Source organism: Macaca mulatta, chromosome 9, assembly GCF_049350105.2.
Source record: "Macaca mulatta isolate MMU2019108-1 chromosome 9, T2T-MMU8v2.0, whole genome shotgun sequence".
Lineage (NCBI taxonomy): Eukaryota > Metazoa > Chordata > Mammalia > Primates > Cercopithecidae > Macaca > Macaca mulatta.
Window position 1 is genome coordinate 101,736,720 of NC_133414.1, and position 23,630 is coordinate 101,760,349.

The 23,630-nt window shown below is 38.6% G+C and overlaps 2 protein-coding genes across 3 annotated transcripts in view; one reads left to right on the plus strand and one right to left on the minus strand.

The window, feature by feature from the left end:
• The window catches only part of LOC144331446 (uncharacterized), a 35,931-nt gene extending 16,657 nt beyond the window's left edge, over positions 1-19,274 (minus strand). The window contains exons 1-3 of the mRNA XM_077947982.1: positions 19,159-19,274; positions 17,233-17,854; positions 15,675-15,802 (exon numbers count right to left, since the gene is read on the minus strand). Of these exons, the coding sequence (XP_077804108.1) occupies positions 15,734-15,802; positions 17,233-17,854; positions 19,159-19,274 (807 nt within the window). The 3' untranslated portion in view covers positions 15,675-15,733. The remainder of the gene's footprint in view (positions 1-15,674; positions 15,803-17,232; positions 17,855-19,158) is intronic.
• KIF20B (kinesin family member 20B) overlaps positions 17,715-23,630 on the plus strand; it is a 69,624-nt gene continuing 63,708 nt past the window's right edge. For both annotated transcript variants that reach the window (XM_002808505.4, XM_015147654.3), the window contains exons 1-2: positions 17,715-17,809; positions 21,362-21,509. In XM_002808505.4, the coding sequence (XP_002808551.4) occupies positions 21,363-21,509 (147 nt within the window). In that variant the 5' untranslated portion in view covers positions 17,715-17,809; position 21,362. The remainder of the gene's footprint in view (positions 17,810-21,361; positions 21,510-23,630) is intronic.

Genomic DNA, 23,630 nt, shown 5'->3' on the forward strand with positions numbered 1-23,630 from the left:
TGCCCAACTGTGGTCTCAATCAGAGTGGTCACAGGGCAGCTGTCAGCTAGAATCTGCAGCTGCTGCTTTTCCCTGCCCAGGAGCACCTGCCCAGCAACAACTGGAGCTCAACCTTCACATGAGTTTTCTATTTAGGTGGTGTGCATAACTGAAAGAGTGATTTTTAATTTTAGTTCTGCCTCTTATTACTGTGGGGGCATTGGATTAATTTTTGTGGCAGGAAAGTGTATTGAGATAATTAAATCTTCATATTCTCCATCCTATGCTCACTATCTTTTTCTAAGCGGAAGACCCTTGGCATTTTCTTTCCCCAAGGTGTTTTGCACAAGGAAAGCAGAAGTTATCATGGAACAGCTTTTATCATGTAATCGTTCAAACTCTTCTAGATTCTGCTACGTGTTTCCAGAAAAGAAGAAACAGACACGTTGAGAGCAACAAGAAGGATGAGACAAATACTCCCTATCACTAAAAAGGGGGTTTGTGAGGATGAGAGGATTCCTGTGATCTTGAATACCCTTGGTATAGTGGCCAGAGGAGAAAGCTCAGACAGGAGAGCTATGTGTTGAGGTACAGCTTGAGATACTGTGTTCTAAAGACTGGGATCCTAACCTCTCAAATATTTTTGGCATTGTAGATCACACAGAAGCCATGGAGCAGCACAGTCTAGAGTAAGCTTTTCTGGGCACCCTGCAGATACTCATGCAGACGGAAGACAGATGACAGGACAGGCACTCTCCATGCTTTGGCATGTTGGGCAAGATCCTAGGATCCCGAGTCATGTCTTGTGACGGAAGCCCTCAAATGGCTGAGATGTCATTTCCTGCCATTCCAATGTAATCATGCTAGTAGTTGGTTTTAATTAAAACTTAGGAAAATATCTGTACATTTCTTACACATTTGAATTTGTACACATTCCTGCTATGCTTGTTTGAGCCTCTGTTTTTTCATCTTATCCTGTAGATCAAAACACTTGCCTCATTGTGAGGATTAAGTGAGGTGGCATGTAAGTTCCTGGGATGGTGCTTAGGCATATTTAGTAGAAGCTCAGCTGCTTATTCTTTTTTCGTTTCTTTTTTTTGTTTTGAGAGTCAGAGTCTCGCTCCGTCGGCCAGGCTACAGTGCAGTGGCATGATCTCGGCTCACTGCAACCTCTGCCTCCTGGGTTTAAGCGTTTCTGGTGCCCCAGCCTCCAGAGTAGCTGGGATTACAGGTGCCCGCCACCTCGCCCAGACAATTTTTGTATTTTTAGTAGAGACGGGGTCTCACTATGTTGGCTAGGTTGGTCTTGAACTCCCGACCTCAAGTGATCCACTCGCCTCGGCCTCCCAAAGTGTTGGGATTACAGGCGTGAGCCACCGTGCCCAGGCTTTTCTATCATTCTCTCTGCAAGATGGGACTGGGAGGACAAACGGCAAAAGCTGGTATCAGGGCTTATAGCTGGCCTTGGGCTAGGGAAGGATGAGGGGCAACATTTTCATAGTAATAAATATCATTTTCATGATAGCTTCCACTTCTTAAGGACCTATCAGTGGTTTTTAAACTGCCCTGCAGAGTTCTAGGATTCCACGGACGGTCTCAGGAGCTGCAGTGAATAGAGGGGGGACCAGCAGTTCACGTTCAGGGCTGCCTCCTCTGCTTCAAGCAGATCAGTTTTGCTTTTACCTAATATATTGATCCTCTACATAACATTTTATTTGAAAAGTAGTATATCTGTTAAAAATGTTTGAACATGTCTACAGGAGTATTGGATCAAATTGATAATATAAACAAATACGTTTGTCCAGGTTTCTTCCTTTCCAAGCTTAGGAAAAGCAGATATGGGGAACAAGAGGCAGTCCCCAGTCAATATTCAGTGTGATTTTTGTAATGTTACAATAGTAGGAACAATTAGGCAGTTCCTCCCTTCATTCTTCCACTTGTGCTATGCAGCAAGCCGCAAAAGCAATATCCAGTGAATGAGAACACTTGGGTATTGCAAGCCGGGAGTACTCAGCAGGCATATATACCACCAAAAGAAAGTGGGGGTTCCCATGCCCAGAAGATGAGCTGATGACCCCCTTAGCTTGGTGGTATGTCCTACCTCTCCTCTGTAACCACAGGAAGCAGAACACAATACACAGATAAGCACTCACAGACAGACAGACAGGCAGATTAGCAGGTAACTAAAAATGTAAACCTAAGGACACAACCAAGAATCACTACACATTTGAGGAAAACTGCAGAGGCGTTCCAGAAGGAGAGAATGGTGGGAATGGATAGAGAGGGAATATACAAAGAATAACAGAATAAAATCTCTTTTTTTCATTTTTTTTGAGACGGAGTCTTACTTGTCGCCCAGGCTGGAGTGCAGTGGCACGATCTCGGCTTACTGCAACCTCCACCTTTTGGGTTCAAGCCATTCTCCTGCCCCGCTCCCCAGTAGCTGGGATTACAGGCGCACACCACCATGCCCAACTAATTTTTGTGTTTTTAGTAGAGACGGGGTTTCACCGTGTTGGCCAGGCTGGTCTCAAGCTCCTGACCTCATGATCCGCCCGCCTCGGCCTCCCAAAGTGCTGGGATTACAGGCGTGAGCCACCACACCCAGCCTTAAAATACCTTATTATCAATCGAAGAAATAAAACTGCCAGTGAAAGGGCCCATGAGCTATTTAAAATAAATACAAACACAAACTGAAAGACTCCAGATCATACCTTGACAGTTCATGTAAAGTTTCAGAAAACTAAAGAGGAAGATCTTAATACTTCTGAAAAGAAAACAAAGCAAAACAAAACTGGATTACTTAACAAAGGAATGGAGGCTTTTAAGATAATCTAACAATATTCTCCAAGTATAAAATGAGACAATTTTTAGATATGCCATCATTTAAAGAAAACAACTAAATAGGCTCATAGGATCCTAACAACCTTAGGAGTGTAACATAGAGAAAACAGAAGTGTTATTTAAACCCAAACTGACCATAGTAACATCTGAATTCCAAAGATGGTGGTTGTGACAAAATTCACATCAATGAGGAAATCAATCTTTATTCTGATCCTCTCTTCTCAGGGCCTGGGAAATGGAGAAAGGAAAGTCTAAAATTATGAAGCCTCTGCTGGTTCCCCTGGGCTGCTGAAGGAAAGACCTGGACTACATTACCCCGCGTTTCAACATATTAATGAGTTTTTGAAGGTTAGCCTTCAGTTAGTAGAGGAGAGACAAGTCATTCTGCATGATAAATTGAGATGGATGACCTTAGGGAAGGCTGGAGGATGAGAGGTGTGGAGTGAGATGGGCTTGCATATCACGGCTGGAGCCTGAACCTGTAGAAAACAGTGGCTTGGAAGGAGGCGTTCCCTTCAGATGGGGTGGCTGACGGGCTCTTTATTTTCAAAACATCATTTAACTTTTTACTGTGAACAAACTTTAAGTTCATGAAGAAGATGCAAAAATAGTATAGTGGGTTTCCATACACCCTGCACATAGCTTCCTTAAATGTTTAACATGTTACATAATCATAGTACTATTATTAGAACCAGGAAATCCACATTGGTATAATATTACTTATTATACTGTAAGCCCTTATTTGAATTTTGTCAGTTTTTCCTTCAGTGTCCTTTTTCTGTTCCAGCATCCTAAACAGAATCCCACATTGTATTTAGTTGTTATTTATTCTCAGTCTCCTGTTGACTGTAAGTTTCTTAGTCTTTCCTGCACTTTCACGACCTTGATACTTCTGAAGAGTACTGATCAATTATTTTGTTGAATGTCCCTCAGATTGTATTTTCTTTTCTTTTCTTTATTTTTTAGAGACAGGGTCTTGCTCTGTCACCCAGGATGGGTGCAGTGGTGTGATTATAGCTCATTGTAATCTCGAACTGCTGGGTTCAAATGATCCTCCCACTTCAGCCTCCTGAGTAGCTGGGACTACAGGAATGCGCCATCACGCCCTGCTAATTATTTTTATTTTTAGTACAGATGAGGTCTTGCCACATTACCCAGGTTGGTCTCGACCTCAAGCGATCCTCCTGCCTCAGCCTCCCAAAGTACTGGGATTACAGGCATGCACAACCGTGCCCGACAAGTTTTCTTCTGAGTGGACTGAGGTGATGCATTTTTTACAAGAATGTCACACAAATGATACTGCGTCCTCACGTAATATGATGTGTGTATCACGTAATGTGATTCATGATTGTTGTACTACTAGTGATGTTGACCTACCACTTGATTAAGGGGGTTTTTGCTGAGTTTCTCCACTGTAATATTTTTCTCTGGATAGTTAATAAATGTCTGGAGAAAATGCTTTGAGACTATGCAGTCTGTTTCAACTCAAACTTTCGCTCACAGATTTTAGCATCCATCTATATATCCTTTCTGCTACAATTATCATTGTGATGTCTGCCTAGTGGTCATTTTCTATTTCTCTCTATTCTTCTACCATTATTAGTTGGATTTTTTTCTGTGGTGGCCAGGTCTGGGCAAACCTGCTCCCCAAGTCCGAGGAAGCTGAGAGGCCAAAGAAAGATGCTAACAAATCCATTTTCTTCTTAGAAACATTTAATAAAACATCCAGTTTCTTAGAAACATTAAATGAACAGAAGCCATGTCTCTGTCTCAGATGGGCACAAGATGAGATGGTGGGTCCCCATGCCATTACCCCCAAGACCCAGGTCTTATATACCATAAAGGAGGGGTAGTTCAGAAAGGATGTGTAGGATAATTGAAGTATGATAACATCAAGGTTGTTTAGCCTAAGGTCAGGATTAAAGTGCCTGCTCTTGCAGAAAAAACAACAGATAAACTAGAAATCTTAGAGGCCTTCCCAGAGCAGGGGTTAATCAGAAGCCAACGTGGCAGAGCATCATCCAAGATGGAGTTGCTTTGGCCACCACAGAATTCTACTTAAAGGAAGAGTTGTCCCTTCTCCCCCACTTCTTTATTTAATCAATTACTTCAATATATGGTCACAGGAATATTTATTTTACCATGTGGGTTATAATCCACTATGGTCAATATGGTTATTATTTAGCTTGTTGTTCAAATTGTTCCAGCTTTGGTCTTTTGGAGATTCTTTAGGTTGATGCCTGTGTACCTCTGACAAATCTTACTTTATTTTAAAGCATTTCCTTACTTTCTGGCACCACGAGATATTACAGGCTCATTTTGTAATTTCCCTGACCTGCCTGGGACCAACAACTTCTTGAAGGAACCCTGGTTCCTTTTATTTAAGAATAGTATTTAAAAATCAAATCTGGGTACTAGGCATGCTCACTATTACTGGAGTATCATTGCTTTTAGGTCCTATGACTGGGCATATCTGCATGTATACTAACCTGTTAGTATACACTGACCTGTGTACATACCCCTGTGTGTATACACTTCTATATTTCTGTATAAGTACTAAAAATGATGAGTTGACAGGTACAGTAGCTCATGCCTATAATCCCAGAATTTTGGGAGGCTGAAGTGGGAGGATCTCTCAAGGCCAAGAGTTTGAGAACAGCGTGGGTACATAGCAAGGCCCTGTCTCTAGAAAAAAATACAAAAAATTCACCTGGCATGGTGGCATGCACCTGTAGTCCCAGCTACTTGGGAGGCTGAGGTGGGAGGCTCGCTTGAGCCCAGTAATTTGAGATTGCAGTGAGCTATCATCATGCCACTACACTCCAGCCTGGGTGACAGAGTGAGACTCTGTCTCTAAAATAATAAAAATCATGATTTCATACGAATACATTAGATTCCTATTCAATATCAGAATGTTCATTTCATCTGAAGGACTTTTAAAGACAGGTGTGTCCAAAGTTAAATGTCTGGTTTATGTGACAGTACCCTTTCCATCACTACAGCCTTTTAATTGTGACCAATATACACACAAATGGCTTGTGTGTATGTCAAGGAAAAGGGGTCCCTGTCCATGGCTAGAGCAATATAATGCAGAATAAGAATATGAGATTGTGAGATGACTTATAAATTACACTAGCTGAGCAAAGCAAAAGGTCTGAACCAAAGGTAAATAGGAAAACGTAAGGCCCCCATAAGGGACAGACAGCATATGTTCTGCCATTTCTACTTTCTGTACCAATGGCAGATATCAACAAATGACCACCACACACTGACTGACTAAGCAAAAACATGGCTCCAAATTTTCAGACATGCATTTCAGACAGCCACTACTAAGCAACTGGAATTCACACTGTAGATGACTCCTATCCCTAGGTTAAACAAATGAACAGCTCATGTAAACCATATTAGCTGGGAGAGGAGGGAGAACATTATCCGTCATTAGATTTTTGCACAAATTACAGAAAAAGCCTGACACAACATGGTCAATGATGTTCAAAAATTCAATGACATGAGGCCAGTTCCTAGGGTTTGGCTCATGATACAAGGTTTCATATCACCTGGTGGCCAGTTCTTCATTTTAGTTTAGATATCAGTGGGACAGACTGTTAACCATGTGCGTAGCTGAGATTTCCAGGTCAGCATAGTGACTCCAGGCATCTTCCAATTGAATGGGACTTGTTTCTATGACCGATCCTAAGAGAATGGAATGGATAACATTGTGGACACAGGACCCACCCTCCATATTCCTACTTACTAAGATGGAGTTGCTGCTGTTTCTCTCCCCTCTGGGATTCTCTCTACCTTCCATGTCAAGCCTCTCCTGTGCAAATTTAGCTCACCCCAATTGAAGAAATATGTTGAGTAAAGAATGGGAGCCAATCGCCAGTCAGGTTGTATATGAGTTTACATGATGGTAACGGTTTCTTATACCTGGTAAGAGTAACCAGCAGAAAGCTGTGGCATGAGCTAATGGGAAATAAGAGGGACAACTATGATGGAAAAATGATGAGGACAATAGAGGAGGTAGGTACTCTGGCAGAGGGACTGCAGAATAATGCTTACCCTTGGGCCTGTGAGTAGAAAGTCCCAAAAGAAAAGAGGGTAAGTTGAATGCAGTGTAGAAAATCTGGCTTTGTCAAATCAAATAGAATTCATACGGAAAAATGCTCACAATACAGTGTTCACTAAAAGTAATGTGGCCAAAAAACCCTGTGAATATAGTTTGGTCCCTAAGTGTATGAGTGTGTGTTTTCTTTAAATGTGTTACATGCCTACTACAGTAAGACGGCAAGGACAGGGCGGAGAACAGGAATGAATGGACATGGTTTCTGCCCCCATAAGGCTTACAGTTTAATACAACAGATAGCTTTGAAAGTAAACAAATGTTAAGAGTGATTATATCATTGGCTATCACATTAGGGATGAGTTTATTTTCTTTATAAATTGTATTTTCCATGTTTTCTACAAGAATGATGTATGCCTTTTATAGTGAGAGAAAAGCAACACATCTTATATTTTAAATGAACAAACATTACAAAAAATAAAACAAAACAAAGAAGACCAGGCTACAGGTATCAATTCACATTCATCAGGCTTATAATAACAGCTTTCTTTACAAAACAGAACACCAATTTTATGTATTCAGCTATGTCAAGGTCTTACAATAGTAGCTGAAATTATACAAACAGGGTTAAAAAATCAATCTTTGCTCACAAGGGAGATTAAATTATTGTTTGTGTGGTGTTTGTGGCACAAGGAGGTGAGAGGATAGTTAGCATCAGATAAAAATATTATATTTCTTTGATTAATAAGAGCTAACTAGATGTGTTTATATTTTATCAACATGCAATTTAACTTGATGTAGCGTAACATTTTCTATCCTCTGACTTGCAAAATGTTTCCATTCTTGGATGAAGATTTAGGAGATACTCTAATACACTTTATCAGCATCACACTGCCAAAGCATCTCTTAGAGTAATAAAACTTGAAGAATGTTTATTATTACCTATGCTATGTCAACTTCCTAACTTCAATGCCAGAAAAAGCTTGTCTTACATTTTAAAAGTAGAGTAATGGAATATTAATAATAGCAACTACGCTTAATGAGTATTTACTTTGTGCCAGACATTTTACATTGATCACTTCACTAGATCATTCACAACAAAAAAGAATCACAGATCCACAATCTCTTATCTAAAACTCTGGGGACTGGATGTGTTTTGGAAATGAGAGGTTTTTGGAATTCAGGAAGAAATTGGAATCCTTTCGAATACAGTACATAAATTGCATATATTTTGTAACATTCCAAATGGGTACAGGATAGTACTATGTAATGAAACACATTAATCTTACTATTTCTGCAAATAAATGTATGAAAATTCACACTAAATGAAACAAAACCATAAGTAATATTACAATTTACTTACAAAAATATATTAGTAAATTTATTGGTAAATAACATTTTTACATAAATAAGTTTCTTGGTGTATGAAATAGGAAGATAAATATAGACCACACATACTATAAGCTTTTAATGTGTTTTGTCACTTGTGAAAAAGCTTCTTATTTCTAAAGAAATTTTAAGTAAAATTTAAAACTTATACTGATGAAAACTAACCCATATCACATATACATGCAATGAATGTTCATTACCTCTGACTGCCTGAGAATCTTGGAGAAGAGGTTGTTCCAGTATTACCATGTCTATGAAACCAGGTTGGAGCTGGACATCTGATGAGCCAGAAACAGGATTGTCAAGAGATGAAGCGGCATTACCACAGAGAGCTTTATTAAATACTTTCCCAGTTTCACCTGCCTCCTTAACACTGGTTTCTGTCTAAGCAGTTTCTCTTTAATTGACTAAATTGTCATCAGCTCTTGCTCACTGATAAATGTACATTGTTCAAGGCCAGCAATTAATCAGTCACACATTTTCACCATATGATCTATGGAAATTTTTTTCACCCAAATGCATAATGTCATCATCATGACTACTACCACCTTCATATTGATCTGCATTTAACATCATCTCAGCAATTTCCCCATCACTCTTAGGGTGCACTATGGGTTCATCATTATCAATATTAACCATTTCTTCAATGTCAGCTTCTTCTAACTTATTTACACTTTTGGCTGATAAACTTTTGGCAAAGGTAATGAGTTATGCTACCATTGTCTTCTCATTAGAGTCATGAAATCCTTCAAAATCTTCATCAGCTAGGTCATTTTCAAACATCATTGTAGCCTAAAGTCTGTGCCAACCATTTGTTAATGTTGACTTATCAACATCATTCCAAGCATTAGCAACTGTGTAGATGGCATCCTTAAGACTAAATTCTTTAAGGAAGTCCTGGATTTTCAGGCCTCTGTTAACTGAAGCAAGCATACTTTTAAAAAAAAAAGTGTTTATACTTGCTCTTCACAGAGTGTAGAATTCCTTGGTCACAAGGCTGTATTACAGACATCACACTGGGGGAAAAGTCAATGCCAAAAGCATTGCTCTTCACAAGATGTGCAGGAGGGGGATATGCAGAACCGTTATCTAGAAACAATAAAATTTTGCAATTGTCTTCTGGTCCAGTTTGCAATGAGCTCATGCTGCTGGCACAAAGTGCCTATCAAACCAGTTGGAAAAGATTTTCCATTACTGATGCTTTCTTGTGTGCATAATAATGTACAGGTAAATTATGCACACCTTTTAAACGCCTTGGATATAGGCTATTTCCGATCACTGCCAATTTTATCTTGTGTGTGCCTGCAGCATGAGCACACCCAAGAACAGTTAACTTTTGCTTGTTATCTTTGACATCTGTTGTTGCTCTTTTGTTAGCCATTGTTGAGGTTTTTCTAGGAACACAGCAGCAGTACAGAGCTGTCTCATCAGCATTGTAAATCTGTTCAGGGCTAAGATTTTCATGAGATATTATCTTAGCAAATTCATCAATGTAATTTTCAGTAGCTTCATCATCAGGAGAAGCTTTTTCACCAAGATTTTAAGATACTTGATTCCATGACACTTTTTAAATTTCTGCAGCCAGCCTTCTGAATATTCACACTCTCCTTCAACATTCAGTTCTTCATGGTATATTCTAGCTTGTTTCATGACCAACAAACCAGTCAGTGGTATATCTTTACTTCTTTGTTGTCGAATTCATTCACTCAACACAGGGTCAAGGTCTTCATTTTTGGCTCTATGCGTTATTTTTCTAATTTTCATTAGTTCCTGGTTATCACTGTCACTATAAAATTTCAACACCTTGTCTGTTTCTTTAAGTCATATATCGTGGTGTTTCCCATACCATATTCTTCAGTAAGACACCTCACAAACATACGAACATCAAGTTTCTGCAATAACTCCACTTTCTGAGATACTGATAAAGACAGATGCTTCCTTTTCTTCTTCTCACTGTTACCCGTAGGTATATCTTTAGCTCTTTTCGACATTTTCCATGGAATTAATCCCCAAGTCAGAAAATGTCAGCAAATAGAGGCATGTGTGACTTATGGATACAAGTGCTGAGACAATAGAGGCCTCATATTTGTTTACAGTAGGTTTTTTTTGAGCATATAATCCTGGTGCCAAACTTACAAAAACACTTTTGGGTTTCACAGTGTTTTTGTTTTTTGTCCTGTTTTGGAATTGCAGAGTAGAGACTGTAGACCTGCATTAAAAATATCATTTTAATGATGAAAAGACTGAGGCTCAGTTAGTATCTTGCTCAAGGTTATGCAGCTACTACTTGTCTTTTCTGCTTATATTTAGTCTCCTAATATTTGGTCACTTTAACAGACAGAAAAATGTTTGTTTTTCTGGTATTGTCTGCCAAGATGATTTGAGCTAGAATAGTTTTAGCACAGGAACCTGATACTCTTATTTGACTGACACAGTCAGTAGTTGAGCCCCAATGCTGAATAACATGGAGATGCTGTGGCAAGAGGTTAGAGTTCCTAAATTTATAGTTATTGAATATAGATTTTTCTTTTTGTACCAAATGATCTGTTTGGTACTTACTGCCTGTTACTTACTGCTTCACAATGAGCAATCAGGAAAAATGAAAGAGCTCACTGCAAATGTCCCAAACACTCCCACAAGTATTCCCTAAATATCCACTCATTTAAAAGGCTTTTTTGTTTGCTTGTTTCTAAACTGTTCTGAAAATTGTACATCCCAACTGTGACTCAGAATTGTTAATCAAGTTCAGAATTAAAATACATTTTATACATTCTAATAAAATGTTCTTTTAATTTAGAATTCAAAAAGAATTCATTAGCATTTTTAATGACTTTTAAGCTTCTGTGGTTTGAGCCTTATTTCATGCACTCTTTTATAAGTTCCTACTGGAAGGCCAGCTTTTCTTCCTCATTCTCATCTTCCCCATATTTAGATCTTCTTCATATATCTAATATGAACTGTTACAAATGCCTGAAGTTTACTGATTCACTCCCAAGTCTTTCTTTTTCTACTGGGTGTAACAGCAGTCCTTTTGGCTGGACTGTTATAAAAATGAGTAAAAGCACAGTTCTGTAAGACAAAATTCTAAACCCCCCAACTGACTGAATGAACCCCTCTGTTGGCCAAGGGCATTCCAAATTAAACCTGAAAAACTAGTTCAGGCCTTGATGGGAAGGGTGGTGGTTGGGCATACCTCATTGTACCCTCCTCCCTTTGGAATTCAGGCACAAGTGATCAGCGTTAACAATAAAACAGAGATCTTAACACTGGCAAAACAGACTCTTTGTAGCAATAAGATACCAAATTCTAACTTGACTCCAGTATAGCATCACATGACAGCAGGCCCTGAAAGAAACTGAAGTATTTTACCCCAAAATATATTTCTTTGACATATTTTGAAATGGCTCTGCAAAGCTGTCTCTTGTGGGGATAAGGATCCTATAGATAACCCTTTTTCTTTTCTAGATCTTTTCCTGATCCAGGAGAGACTAACTAAAGGTCTTACATAATACCTTTTCAGGTCTGATAAGAGATGTTTGCCATCTACTCTCTCTGAAGCCTGCTACTTGGAGGCTTTATCTGCTTAACAAGAACCTTGGTCTCCACAACCCCTTATTTTAACACAGACATTCCTTTCCACTGATTCCAGGTCTTTAGATAATAATTTAGCTCTTTCAACCTATTGCCAATTAGAAACCGTTTGAATCCACCTATGACCTGGAAGTTTCCCTGCACTGCCCACCGCCAATTCGAGTTGTTCTGCCTTTTCAGACTGAACCAATGGACACCTTACATGTATTGATAGTCTGCCTGTTAACTTCTGCCCCTCTAAAATGTATAAAATCAAGTTGTAACCCAACCACCTTGGGCACATGTTCTCAGGACCTCCTGAGACTGTGCCCCAGGCTTTGGTCACTCATATTAAGCTCATAATAAATCTCCTCAAATATTTTCCAGAATTTGACTCTTTTTCATTAACGGCTAGTATAATTCAGAAATGTTTCAATTCTAGTAAATAATTGGGTATTACGTGGAATACCTGGGTGACAAAAATTATCTGTACGATACCCGTGACATGCAATTTACTCATGTAAGAAACCTGTACATGTACCCCTTGAGCCTACAAGTTGGAAAGAAAAAAATTCTAGTAAATATGAGAAAGGTATAACATTGAGACTATGTTATATAAAAATATATCATATGCAATATATATTATATAATTTTATATATTGTTTCTATATTATATATTACATATTATTTATATAATATATATTGTATTATAGATTATATATAATATACAAATATGTAATATATAACATAAATATTTTATATAATACACATGTATTATATAATTTATATTATATAATATATATTATATATAGCATATACTGTTATATATAATATATAACATATATAACACAACGTATTATGTTATATATTATGTTATATATAATTTACATGTTATATATAATATATAATATATATAATATATAATTTTACTCCTATAAACGCTTACATTTCTTTTAACTTTCTGACTCTGTAATCACACTTAGTTTAAAACACAAACACACTGTACAGCTGGATAAAATATTTTCCTCCCTTATATTCTTATTTTATCAACTTTTTTTAATTTTAAATTTTTTAAATTTTTTTTACTTTTAAAACTTTTTTGTTAAAAACTAAGATGTACATACATTGGCCTCTCCCTACAGAGGATTAGGATCATCAATATCACTGTCTTCCACATTCACATTTTGTTCTACTGGAAGGTTTTCAGGGGCAGTAACATACTTCAAACTATCTTCTATGATAACAATGCCTTCTTCTGGAATAACTCCTACAGGACCTGTTTGAGGCTGTTTTACAGCTAACCTTTTGTTTTTCTTTTTAACTGCATTTTTCCTGAGACTAAAGCTAGTCAAGTTGACTCTGAAGAAAAATCACCACCACAGCTTACAGATTCCTTCACTAAGGAGGTAATGGGATCTCATAGCCTAATACATAGTGAATGATTAACAAAGAAATGCTTCTTTTTTTCTCACACATTAAATTTTCTTTTCTTCTCTTTTTTTTTGGGGGGGGGGACAGGCTCTGGCTATGTTGCCAGGGTGGAGTGCAATGGTATGATGTTGGCTTACTGCAACCTTCGCCTCCCAGGCTCAAACCATCCTCCCACCTCAGCCTCCGAAGTAGCTGGGACTACTGGAGGACACCACTACACCTGGCTAATTTTTGTACTTTTGGTAGAGACACGGCTTCGCCATGTTTTCCAGGCTGGTCTTGAACTCCTGGGCTCAAGGAATCTTACTACCTCAGCCTCCCAAAACATTGGGATTACAGGCATGAGCCACCAAGTCCAGCTAGGACACATTAAATTTTAAAAAATGTTTATCACAAATTCAAAAAGATCTTATAATAAAAAAATCTCACCCTTTCACATCTCCAGGCCTGCTTTCCAGGGGCAACTATTCTTATAATTTGTTTTTAGTATTTCTGGCAATTACTATACCAAATACTGTATCTTTAAATGATACGCTCCTCCTAATGTTATTTCTTCAGGTATCAATTATAGATATCTATGTACTTCCTACAGACAAGCACTTAGCTCTAGATAGTTACATATATTTTTTCCTGTACCAGTTACCTTTGCACACTGAAATGATATGCTTAAACTTCTACATCCTGTTGTCTCATTTCTTGATTTGCACTTTGTAAGATTCTGGTATTACAGACTAAGACTCAATCCTTCTTGTTTCTTCTCTTCCTACACTTTTCCTTCCTACCTCTGCTGAGCAAAACCTAGGCCTTAGAGAATATAATTCTAGCTCTTCTTTAGCATGTCATACAGGGCCCTTTATGATCTAGCCTCTGCCTACTTTTCTTATCTCCTGCCATTACCCACTTCAGCTAATGTTCACAGTCATGCTGAAGTAGGTAGTTTTTGGAATCTTTTGTGAACTCTTGTTCTTTTTATCATTGTCTCACAGCTTTCCATGGCCTGGAATGGCCTCCTCCTACAATTCACTGGCAAATCCCAATCACTTTCTTCAGCCTACATGCTACATTAAGAAATCTTCCCTAGTAGATGTCCCTTATTACATCAAAAAGTATTTTATTGAGTACTTGTTTTGTGCAAGGTACGGTTTTAGATGTGGGGGCTATAGAGGACCAAGATAATAATGAGTTTGCATTCTAATGACTTAATAAACAGATTTAATAAATATTACTACCTTACTACCATTATGAAACCTACTATGTGCCAGGATTATACTAAATAACTTACATAAGCTATTTTAATCCTCACAACAATTTTATGAGCCCTATGAGTGGCTGGGCTTGCACTCAATCTCAAGTCTGACTTCACAGCATTACCTTTAAGCTATGCTCACTCTGCTCCCATTACTCCCTGTTCATTTCTATTATAGCATTTGTCATGTTTTGAAATACTTTGCATATGGATTTCCCCATATGAACCACAGGAGATAAAAAAATTATTTTCAGGATGGTATAGAACCAGTGCCATTCTAGATGTACACGAAAGAAGTTAATACATTATATATAATGGCTGCCTAAAGGCTTAGGGATTAATTGTCTCTTGAAATCCCAGGTTGAGAAGGGCTGCTTTAGAAAAAGGCCTGTTAAGGGCCTCTCAAGGGTAGAGAAATCTGCCACTTAGTGGGTGACTGATAAATTTTTGTTGAACTTGTTATTTAAACCTTTGTGATTAATACATCCTCAAAAGTATTATTTTGGGATTGAAAAGTGAGTTGCTTCAGTCTTGCTTCTAGAAATGGCTTTGCAGTAGGAGTTAAGCACTTAGTATTTTCTTAAGAGAATTCCAGGGGTGTTGGATCCAAACTTTGGGAGGAGAAAGAATGCATGGACTCTAAAACCAGATCACCCAGATTCAAATTCCAGTCTCACTGTTTGTTATATAAATTGAAACAAGTTATTATTTAACATGTGCCAGATACTTTTATAAATACTTTACACTATTACCTGATTTAATCTTCAACATTTCTATTTAGTAGATACCTTTACTCTTTCCTTACTAGCTCCACGCCTCAGTTTCCTCTTCTATTAATAGGAGTTAACAACAAATTGCCTTACAGAGTTACTCTTAGGATTAAATGAGTATAAAGTGCTAAGAATACTACCAGGCATAAAGGAAGTTAGCTATTACTAACAGTAGAGACTGTGGCCAGGGCAGAAAATCACTTTGATGTAACTTAACTTACCAAATTTTCCATTTTATGTTAATATTCACTTCAAGGGCACAGATGGAATTCTTTGGAAAGGGTACTAAATCTTAAGCACTTCCCAATCAAGCTGGCTCTGCATCTCCCTAAGGGAAAAACCCAGCAGCTGGTGCTGAAATGAAAAACGTAGGAAAAAATACCTCTAAAATCTGGTCACTTTTCTGCAACTCCTCTGCCATCTTCCAAGTCCACATTATCATTATCTTTTCCTGGAATCTCTTGCAACAGCATCCTCCTTGGCTGCCTCTAGTTTCTCCAGGAGATTAACCTTTTCAAAAGATAGACGCACATTGGATTGTACCATGCCCATGCTTAAAACCGGTTATCCAGTAAGCATTTCATAATACTCAAGTCAGTAACTTGGCTAAGACTCACAGGGTCTGGCCTCCGCCCATGCCTCCAGATTCACTCCCCCGACTCCTCCCCATGGTCTCTACCCAGCCACATAAGCCTTCATTCATTGTTCAACAAAGATTGATTTGCTTGTCTTGTGTTACAGTCATTGAGGATACATTAGTGACCAAACAAAACACAGTTCTTCTACTCACAGAACTTACATTTTATGGGGCAGGGGAAAAACAACAATTGCTAGTTGTAAAAAGTATAAAAATGAAATTGAACCTGCAAATAAAAAAAGAGTGCTCACTTGAGATACAGTAGTCAGGAAAGTCTTCTTTAAGAAGGTACTATTTTAGATGTAATCTAAAGGATAAAGGGAAGTGCCACGTGTTGAATGGCGAAGAGAGAATTCAGGAAGAGGGAATAATCCATGCAAAGGTTCATACATGCTGGAAAGAAGTTGTGTTTGAGGTATCCAGAGCAGATCACCTTACTGTACAGTTAGTGGGCAGTGAGGTTGGCTGACACCTGATTGTGCAGGGCCTGGGAGGCCATGGTAAAGATCAGAATTTTATTCCTTTTTCCCCCTCCTCTTATTTTAGAAAATCTCAGTTATTTTAGAAAGTTGCAAGACTAGTACGATGTACACCATTATACCCTTCACCTAGATTCACCAATTACTATTATTTTGCCACATTTGCTTTCTCTATTTTATTTTTTTGCCATATCTTTTGAAAGTAAGCTGCAAACACTGTGACACTTTGCTAACTACTTTAGCAAGCGCCAGCGCCTTCCAAAAACAAAGGCATTCTTCCACTTAACCACAAATTCATTCTCACATGCAACCAATTTAAAACTGATTCATCTAATATGTAGTTCATATTTAAATTTCCCCAATTGTCCACAAATGTATTTCGCATTTTTTTTTAAATCTATAAACCAACTAAGATTCACAGATTTCATTTGGTTTCTTTTGACTCTCGACTAAAGCAATTTTCCACTTCGTTTTTTTCTTTTTCCTGTCATGACACTGACACTTCTGAAGAAGAGCCTAGGCCTTTTGTCTTGTAGAATGTTCTACATTGTTTTTTTCTGATTGTTTCCTCATGATTAGATTCATGTCAAACATTTCTAGTACAAATAGTATCAGGTGCTATTAGCGGTGCTAAGTATCTTCACTTGGTTAAGGTATGCCTAATAAATCCCTTCAGTGTAAAATTCTATTTTCCCTTTATAATAAATGATCTGTAGGGTGAAATTCTTTGAGATACTAACATCCTCTTCCCCGACAACCTTTCAGTTAATGTTTTGTTTTAGCATCTTGCATTCATTAGTTTTAACATTCATAAGCTTACCTACATCAATTTTGAGACTGGCAGTTGCACAATGGGGATGCAGCGAGGGAAGTGACCCTCCGGACCCCGGGATGCCGAGTCTTTTCAGATCCCGTAGGGACAGGACTGGGAAGTGGCTAGCCCTCCATTCCTCGGCCAGTCCTTGGGGAGTCGCAGGACTAAGTGCAGTGGCAGCGGCCTCACTTCGGGCCTTCGCCACATCTTTAGTGCCTCGAGGACAGAATCGGAGATCGGTGTCACAGTCAACAGCGTGGGACTTAACGACAGCCGCGAGGAAGCACACTACTAGTGCCCGACTAGCCGAGCTGCTAGGTAAACGAGACCGTCGGCACCCGGGCTTCCCACGCCTGCTTCCGCTCTTTGGCTGCCCGCTTTTCAAGACCCGCCCCCACATTGGAGAGCTTCTTCCGGGAGCCACTAGAAAGTCCGCAGCGCCAGCCGGCGGCGCTCCCTGGCGGAGCTCCGGACGCCACACCCACTCCCAGCGTTCAGTGCGGTGCCCTGGCCGCCATTGTTTGAATTTGAAAACGCTAACATCGCAGTGCTTCTCGCGGGTCCGGCTAACCAGGCGACGTTTGCAGGTGAGAAGGTGGCCCGGGGGAAGGTGTAGGGAAGGAGGTGGGTGACTACATATTTATGGGGCCTAAGGTGGGGAAACGGCTTTGGCAATGTGGACATGTTCCGACAGTGCTCGTACCCCCGTGGAGGTTACTGTCAGGAACTGGGTTGCGGAGTGATGGGAACACCAGGTACGCAGCGAGCATTGAGTCATACTATTTCGGTTAGGGTTTAAATCTCGCCTCCAGTGCTTATTAGTTGAGTGACGCAAGACAATTCATTTACTCTCTCTGTATCTTAGTTTTCTTATCGGTTAAAAGGCGGCAATAAAGTATCGATTTCTTTCGGCTTTTGTGAAGATTAAATGGTAATGTGTAAAGTTGTTAGTGCTGGCACACAGTAGTTACTAAATGTTTGCAGTCATTAATGTTATTATTGTTGTTGCTTCTGTTGTTGAGAAACAGGCCTCTTTTGCCGCAGCTAGTTTTCTGAAGCTCTGAGGTGAGCAGTTTGCTCGGCAGGTAGGTAACACGGCCTTTTTGCGGGGGGAGCCGTGTGGTGGCCTCTGTGCACTTATTTCCAGACTACTCCTACTGGTGCTTGAGGCTTGCCCTTCTAGGGTTTTGCAGTGCCAGGCTGAAGAGTTCGTGGCACAGTGACTGCTGTTATTTCTCAGTTTAGAAGGCTTTCTCCATCTCGATTCGCTTCCTGGTTCAGTGATGCCTGTCTGGCACAATTCTCTAATATTTTTTGCTAAAGTACTAGTTTACACAAGTTCATGCCTTATGGGTTAGGTAGTGTAACAGTGTATGTGTTTTATTACATGTCCAAGACTCCAGATTTTAAATTGTAAAATAACGTAAAATACTCATCAGTTAGTTGTGAAGACTTTTTGAGGCTGTGTGTTGTAGACCACATTTAGAAACCTCATTCAGTAACAGATTCTACTATTTTTCACTAAAGTCTCCAATTGCGAATTCTTATTGGAGAGAAGATAAATAAAGATGCAGTTTTCCAGTCAGAGCAGCCTTTTGAAATGAAAAATGAGGTCTTGAAGCCTGCTGTCACGAAATATAGTATTGCAGATTAGGACCGATTTTTTGGGGGGGGAGGGGAGAAGAGTTTTTTCTTTATAACCATTATTTTAAGTCATTAGTCAGGGAGTCTTTATCCCTACATAAGTCACTGAATTTGTTGTAGGGGCTACAGAGTGGTATAAGATAAGGTTCTTGCCATCAAGAAGTTTCCAGTTTAGTTGGGTAGGCCATGTATAAGTAGTAGTCATATAAAATTGCAAGAAGTTACATCTCAACACTTTTAGAAATGCTAGGAAGTAGTTTGTTCATTGAAAAATGAGCATATGAACAAATACTTTATTATAACTGCTTTTCGTACACAGGAATATTCTTGAAACCACAGATGTTTTTTAGTTTTCTGGGCATTTCCATGAACTCTGTGTTTTGAAATGTCAAGCCGGTACTTTGACATTTTGCAAATGCTCCCCGCTCTGCACCCCTTTCCCCATGATCTAGATCGGTGCTTTCCTTAGTCCTTTTGCAATTTAGGGGAAAAAATCCAGCCACGTTCTTGTGATACGTTTAGGAATTTCAGCCTGATCAAGGAAAAAGATTGTCAACAAGGTGACAGGAATAAACAAGGACTTTGACAGAATTGTAGGCAAAGGAAATCCCTCTCAGTATGGGACGTTTTCTAGACCAGGGTGAGGGGCCACCATCCAGAGGGGAAAGAGGGCAAGGGGGATGGGGAGTGGGGAGGAAAGAATCATAGAGGGGCTTACATGTCTAAGTGATGTTGCACAGTGGAGAGTCTCTAGATCATAGAACTCTCAAGGGCAGCAGCAGCTTGGGGGTCTTGATAATCCCAGGTTTTATGTGTCTGGCAAATGTTGGGTGCAGTTTCATGGGGCGTTCAAACCTGGCAGGTTCTAAATGGCTAAAAATATGCTTATTTTGGGCCATATTGAAAGTAAATGGATGCTTCAGAATTTGAGTTTGGCACCCCAGCAGGCTTTTTTTTTTTTTTTTTTTTGAGACAGAGTCTTGCTCTGTTGTCAGGCTGGAGTGCAGTGGCACGATCTTGGCTCACTGCAACCTCTACCTCCTGGGTTCAAGTGATTCTCCTGCCTCACCCTCCTTAGTAGCTGGGACTTCAGGCGCACGCCACCACACCCGGCTAATTTTTTTGTATTTTTAGTAGAGATGGGGTTTCACCATGTTGGCCAGGATGGTCTCGATCTCCTGACCTTGTGATCCACCTGCCTTGGCCTCCCAAAGTGCTGGGATTACAGGCGTGAGCCTCTGCTCCCGGCCATAGGCTTTTTAATTTTTATTTTAAACATTTATGGTCTTTGATCCAGTGGGCGTTTGAGCTCAGATCCCTACCAGCTGTGAAGAAGTATACAATTTAGGGCCGTCATGCAAGGGCCATCTTTGGTTCATTTTGTATAATACCTGTGGGTTTTGCTCGTTACTACTTTCTTGAGCTAGGGACCTTAGTTTGGGAGTCACTGATGTGGATATTTTATAATCTTGTCAAAAAACAGCTCAGAGTCCTCCCCCTCTCTCTGGTATTGTACATCTAGTAGATTCTCAGTAAATATTAGAATGTTAGTATTTTTTAGTTAATGTTATCCTTAAGTTTACCTTTTAGTTTAGTGATTTTATGTTTAATTCAATTGTAATAGTTTACTGATGCATTATTCCTATTTAACTTAAAACCTGTGATGTGTCAGGTACTGTTTTGAATGTGTTTACATATATTATTTTACTTTTTACCTGAATTTGAAATTGAAAGTAATTTTTCAGATAGCTGAGTGTTTTTTTTTTTTCCCCTTGGCAGAGTCTCTCTCTGTCGCCCAGGCTTGAGTGCAGTGGCGCGATCTCGACTCACTGTAACCTCCACATCTGGGGTTCAAGGAATTCTCTGCCTCAGCCTCTCGAGTAGCTGGGATTACAGGCGCCCGGCACCACGGCTGGCTAATTATTTTGTATTTTTAGTAGAGATGGGGTTTCACCATCTTGGCTAGGCTGGTCTTGAACTCCTGGCCTTGTGATCCACCCCCACCCCCTTGGCCTCCCAAAGTGCTGGGATTACAGGCGTGAGCCACCACGCCAGGCCCAGATAACTGAGTTTTAACTTCTAAATGCTAAAAGAAAGTCTGTAAGTAACATTCTACAGGAGTCACTAAGTAGAGAACACAAGGTTATAATTTACTCTGTGATCTCCTTACTATTTGAGTTTTGAGAGGATTTCAGGGAGAGAGTAAACGTTTTATACCATCTTTACAGATTACCTGTACTCATGAAACCTCTTTGAATGGATATTATATGAAAATAGTAGGCTGTGTTCAGTATTATTAGATTCAGAGTCTGTAAATATAATTTGATCTTTTGTCTTTCCTGTAGGCTATTGTGTTATAAATGAAGAAATGTAATGCTTTTCTTTTCTAAAATCTAGTTATTTGGAAGGAAGTAGTGGGCTAGACTTTTGAAAGTGTGGGTGGTTTATATGCTGACTTACTAATGTTATTAAAGAAGTTACTGTTATTCTTGCAGAATGGAATCTAATTTTAATCAAGAGGGAGTACCTCGACCATCTTATGTTTTTAGTGCTGACCCAGTTGCAAGGCCTTCAGAAATAAATTTTGATGGCATTAAGCTTGATCTGTCTCATGAATTTTCCTTAGTTGCTCCAAACACTGAGGTAAGTACAAGAAAAGTATTGTGTTGATTATCATGCCTCCTTCTAATGCAAGGGTTGGCAAACAATGGCCTATTTTTGTATTACCTGTTTTTGTACTTAGATACAAGCTAAGAATGGTTTTTATATTTTTAAATAGTGGAAGAAAAATCAAAATAGGAATAATATCACATAACAAAAATTATATGAATTTCAAACATCACTGTCCATAAAGAAATTTTTATTGCATCACAATTGTACTTTTTGGTTTATTTATTTACTACATCCGTTGTGGCACTATCATGGCAGAGTTGAGTAGTTGTGACAGAGACTATAGGGTCTCTAGAACCTAAAATATTAGCTATCTAGCTTTTTACAGAGAAAATTTATTGACTCCTGGATTGACATGACGTTTTTGAGATTTGTCATGCATCATATATCGTAGTTTTTTCCTTTTTATTGCTAAGTAGTTGTCTGTTGTTCAGATATGCCACATTTCCATTTATCATTTGATGGACGTTTAGGTAGTTTACAGTTTGAGGCCATTATAAGTAATGCCACTCTGAACATTCTTGTGCAAGCCTTTTTGTGGACTTGCGTTTTCATTTTTCTTTGGTAAATACCTAGGAATACAAACTGTGTAAGTTTAACTTTATGAGTAACTACAAAACTGTTTTTCAAAGTGGCTGTTCCAGCACTAGCAATGTGTGTAGGTTCCAGTGCTTCTACCTCTTTGCCCACACTTGATAATGTAAATCTTTATTTCTAGTGGATGTGTAATGGTATCCTGTTTTGGTTTTAGTTTGCTCTAATGAGCACTCTTTCAAGTATTCTTGGCCATTTTTCTACTTTCTTTGTAAAGTGTCTCTTCAGGTCTTTTTCCCATTTAAATTAGGTTGTTTAATTAGTGTTGTGTGAGAAATCTTTGTGTATACAAATCCTTTGTCAGCTTAATAGTGTCTTGATCAGATGTTTTAAAATTTAAAGGCATTCAATTTAACATTTATTTTTCTTTTTTGGTGAATTTGTGTGTGTGTGTTCTCTTTAAGAAACTTTTGCCTTCCCCGAAGTTTTTGTCTTACTTTTTCTAGAAATTTTATAGTTTTCATTTGAGTAGTTATATCTATGGTCCATTTTGAACAGTTTTTGTGTGCAGTTGTTACAGGGACCCAGGTTAACTTTTTTCTTTTTCGTTTTAGCTTCCATACATTTTTTGAACTACATAAATAGTTATTTCAGCATTATCTATTGAAAAGACTTTCCCCATTGTTTTGGTGCCTTTACAAATGACTGTATATATGTATCTGTTTCTGGATTTTATTCTCTTCCTTTGACCTATTTGTCCTTATTTCAACACAACACCATCTATTTCTGTAGGTTTATAATGATTCTTGAAATTAGGTAGTGTGAATTCTCCAATTTTGCTTTTCTTTTCTAGGAAAATTTTGGCTTTTCTAGGTCGTTTGCATATTCATAAATTTTAGAATCAGCTTACCAGTTTCTACAAGGCAGCATCTTGGGATTTTTGATTGAGTTTGCGTTAAATCTGTGGATCAATTTGGAGAGAATTAACATCTTGACAATATTGAGTTTTAATCCATGAACATGGTATTCTTCATTTTATTTAGGTCTTTAATGTCTCAGCGGTATTTTTTACTTGTCAGTGTAGAGGCCTTTCATGTCTTTTGTCAGACATATTTATAACATTTTAGGTTATTTGATGCTATTGTAAATAATATTTTTAGTTGCTTTATTTAGGCATAATGAAAAACTGCATGTATTTCAAATATGCAGTTTGATAAGTTTTGACATATGCATACACTTGTGTAACTGTCACCAAAGTCAAGCTAATGAATATATCCATTACCCTCAAAAGTTTCCTTGAGGCTCCTTGTAAGTCCTCCCTCCCATCACACCTCCAAGTAACCTCTGATTAGCATTCTGTTAGTATACGTTAATTTTTTGTAGATTTGTTGGATTTTGTATGCATATGTTCATGTTGTTTCTAAATAAGGAAAATTTTGTTTCTTCCTTTCCAATTTGGATGACTTTTGTCTTTTCATTTCCTTTTTTTTCTTCCATTTTTCTTTTCCTTTTCTTTCCCCTTCTTTCCCCTCCCCTTCTTTCCTTTCTTTCTCTTCTTCC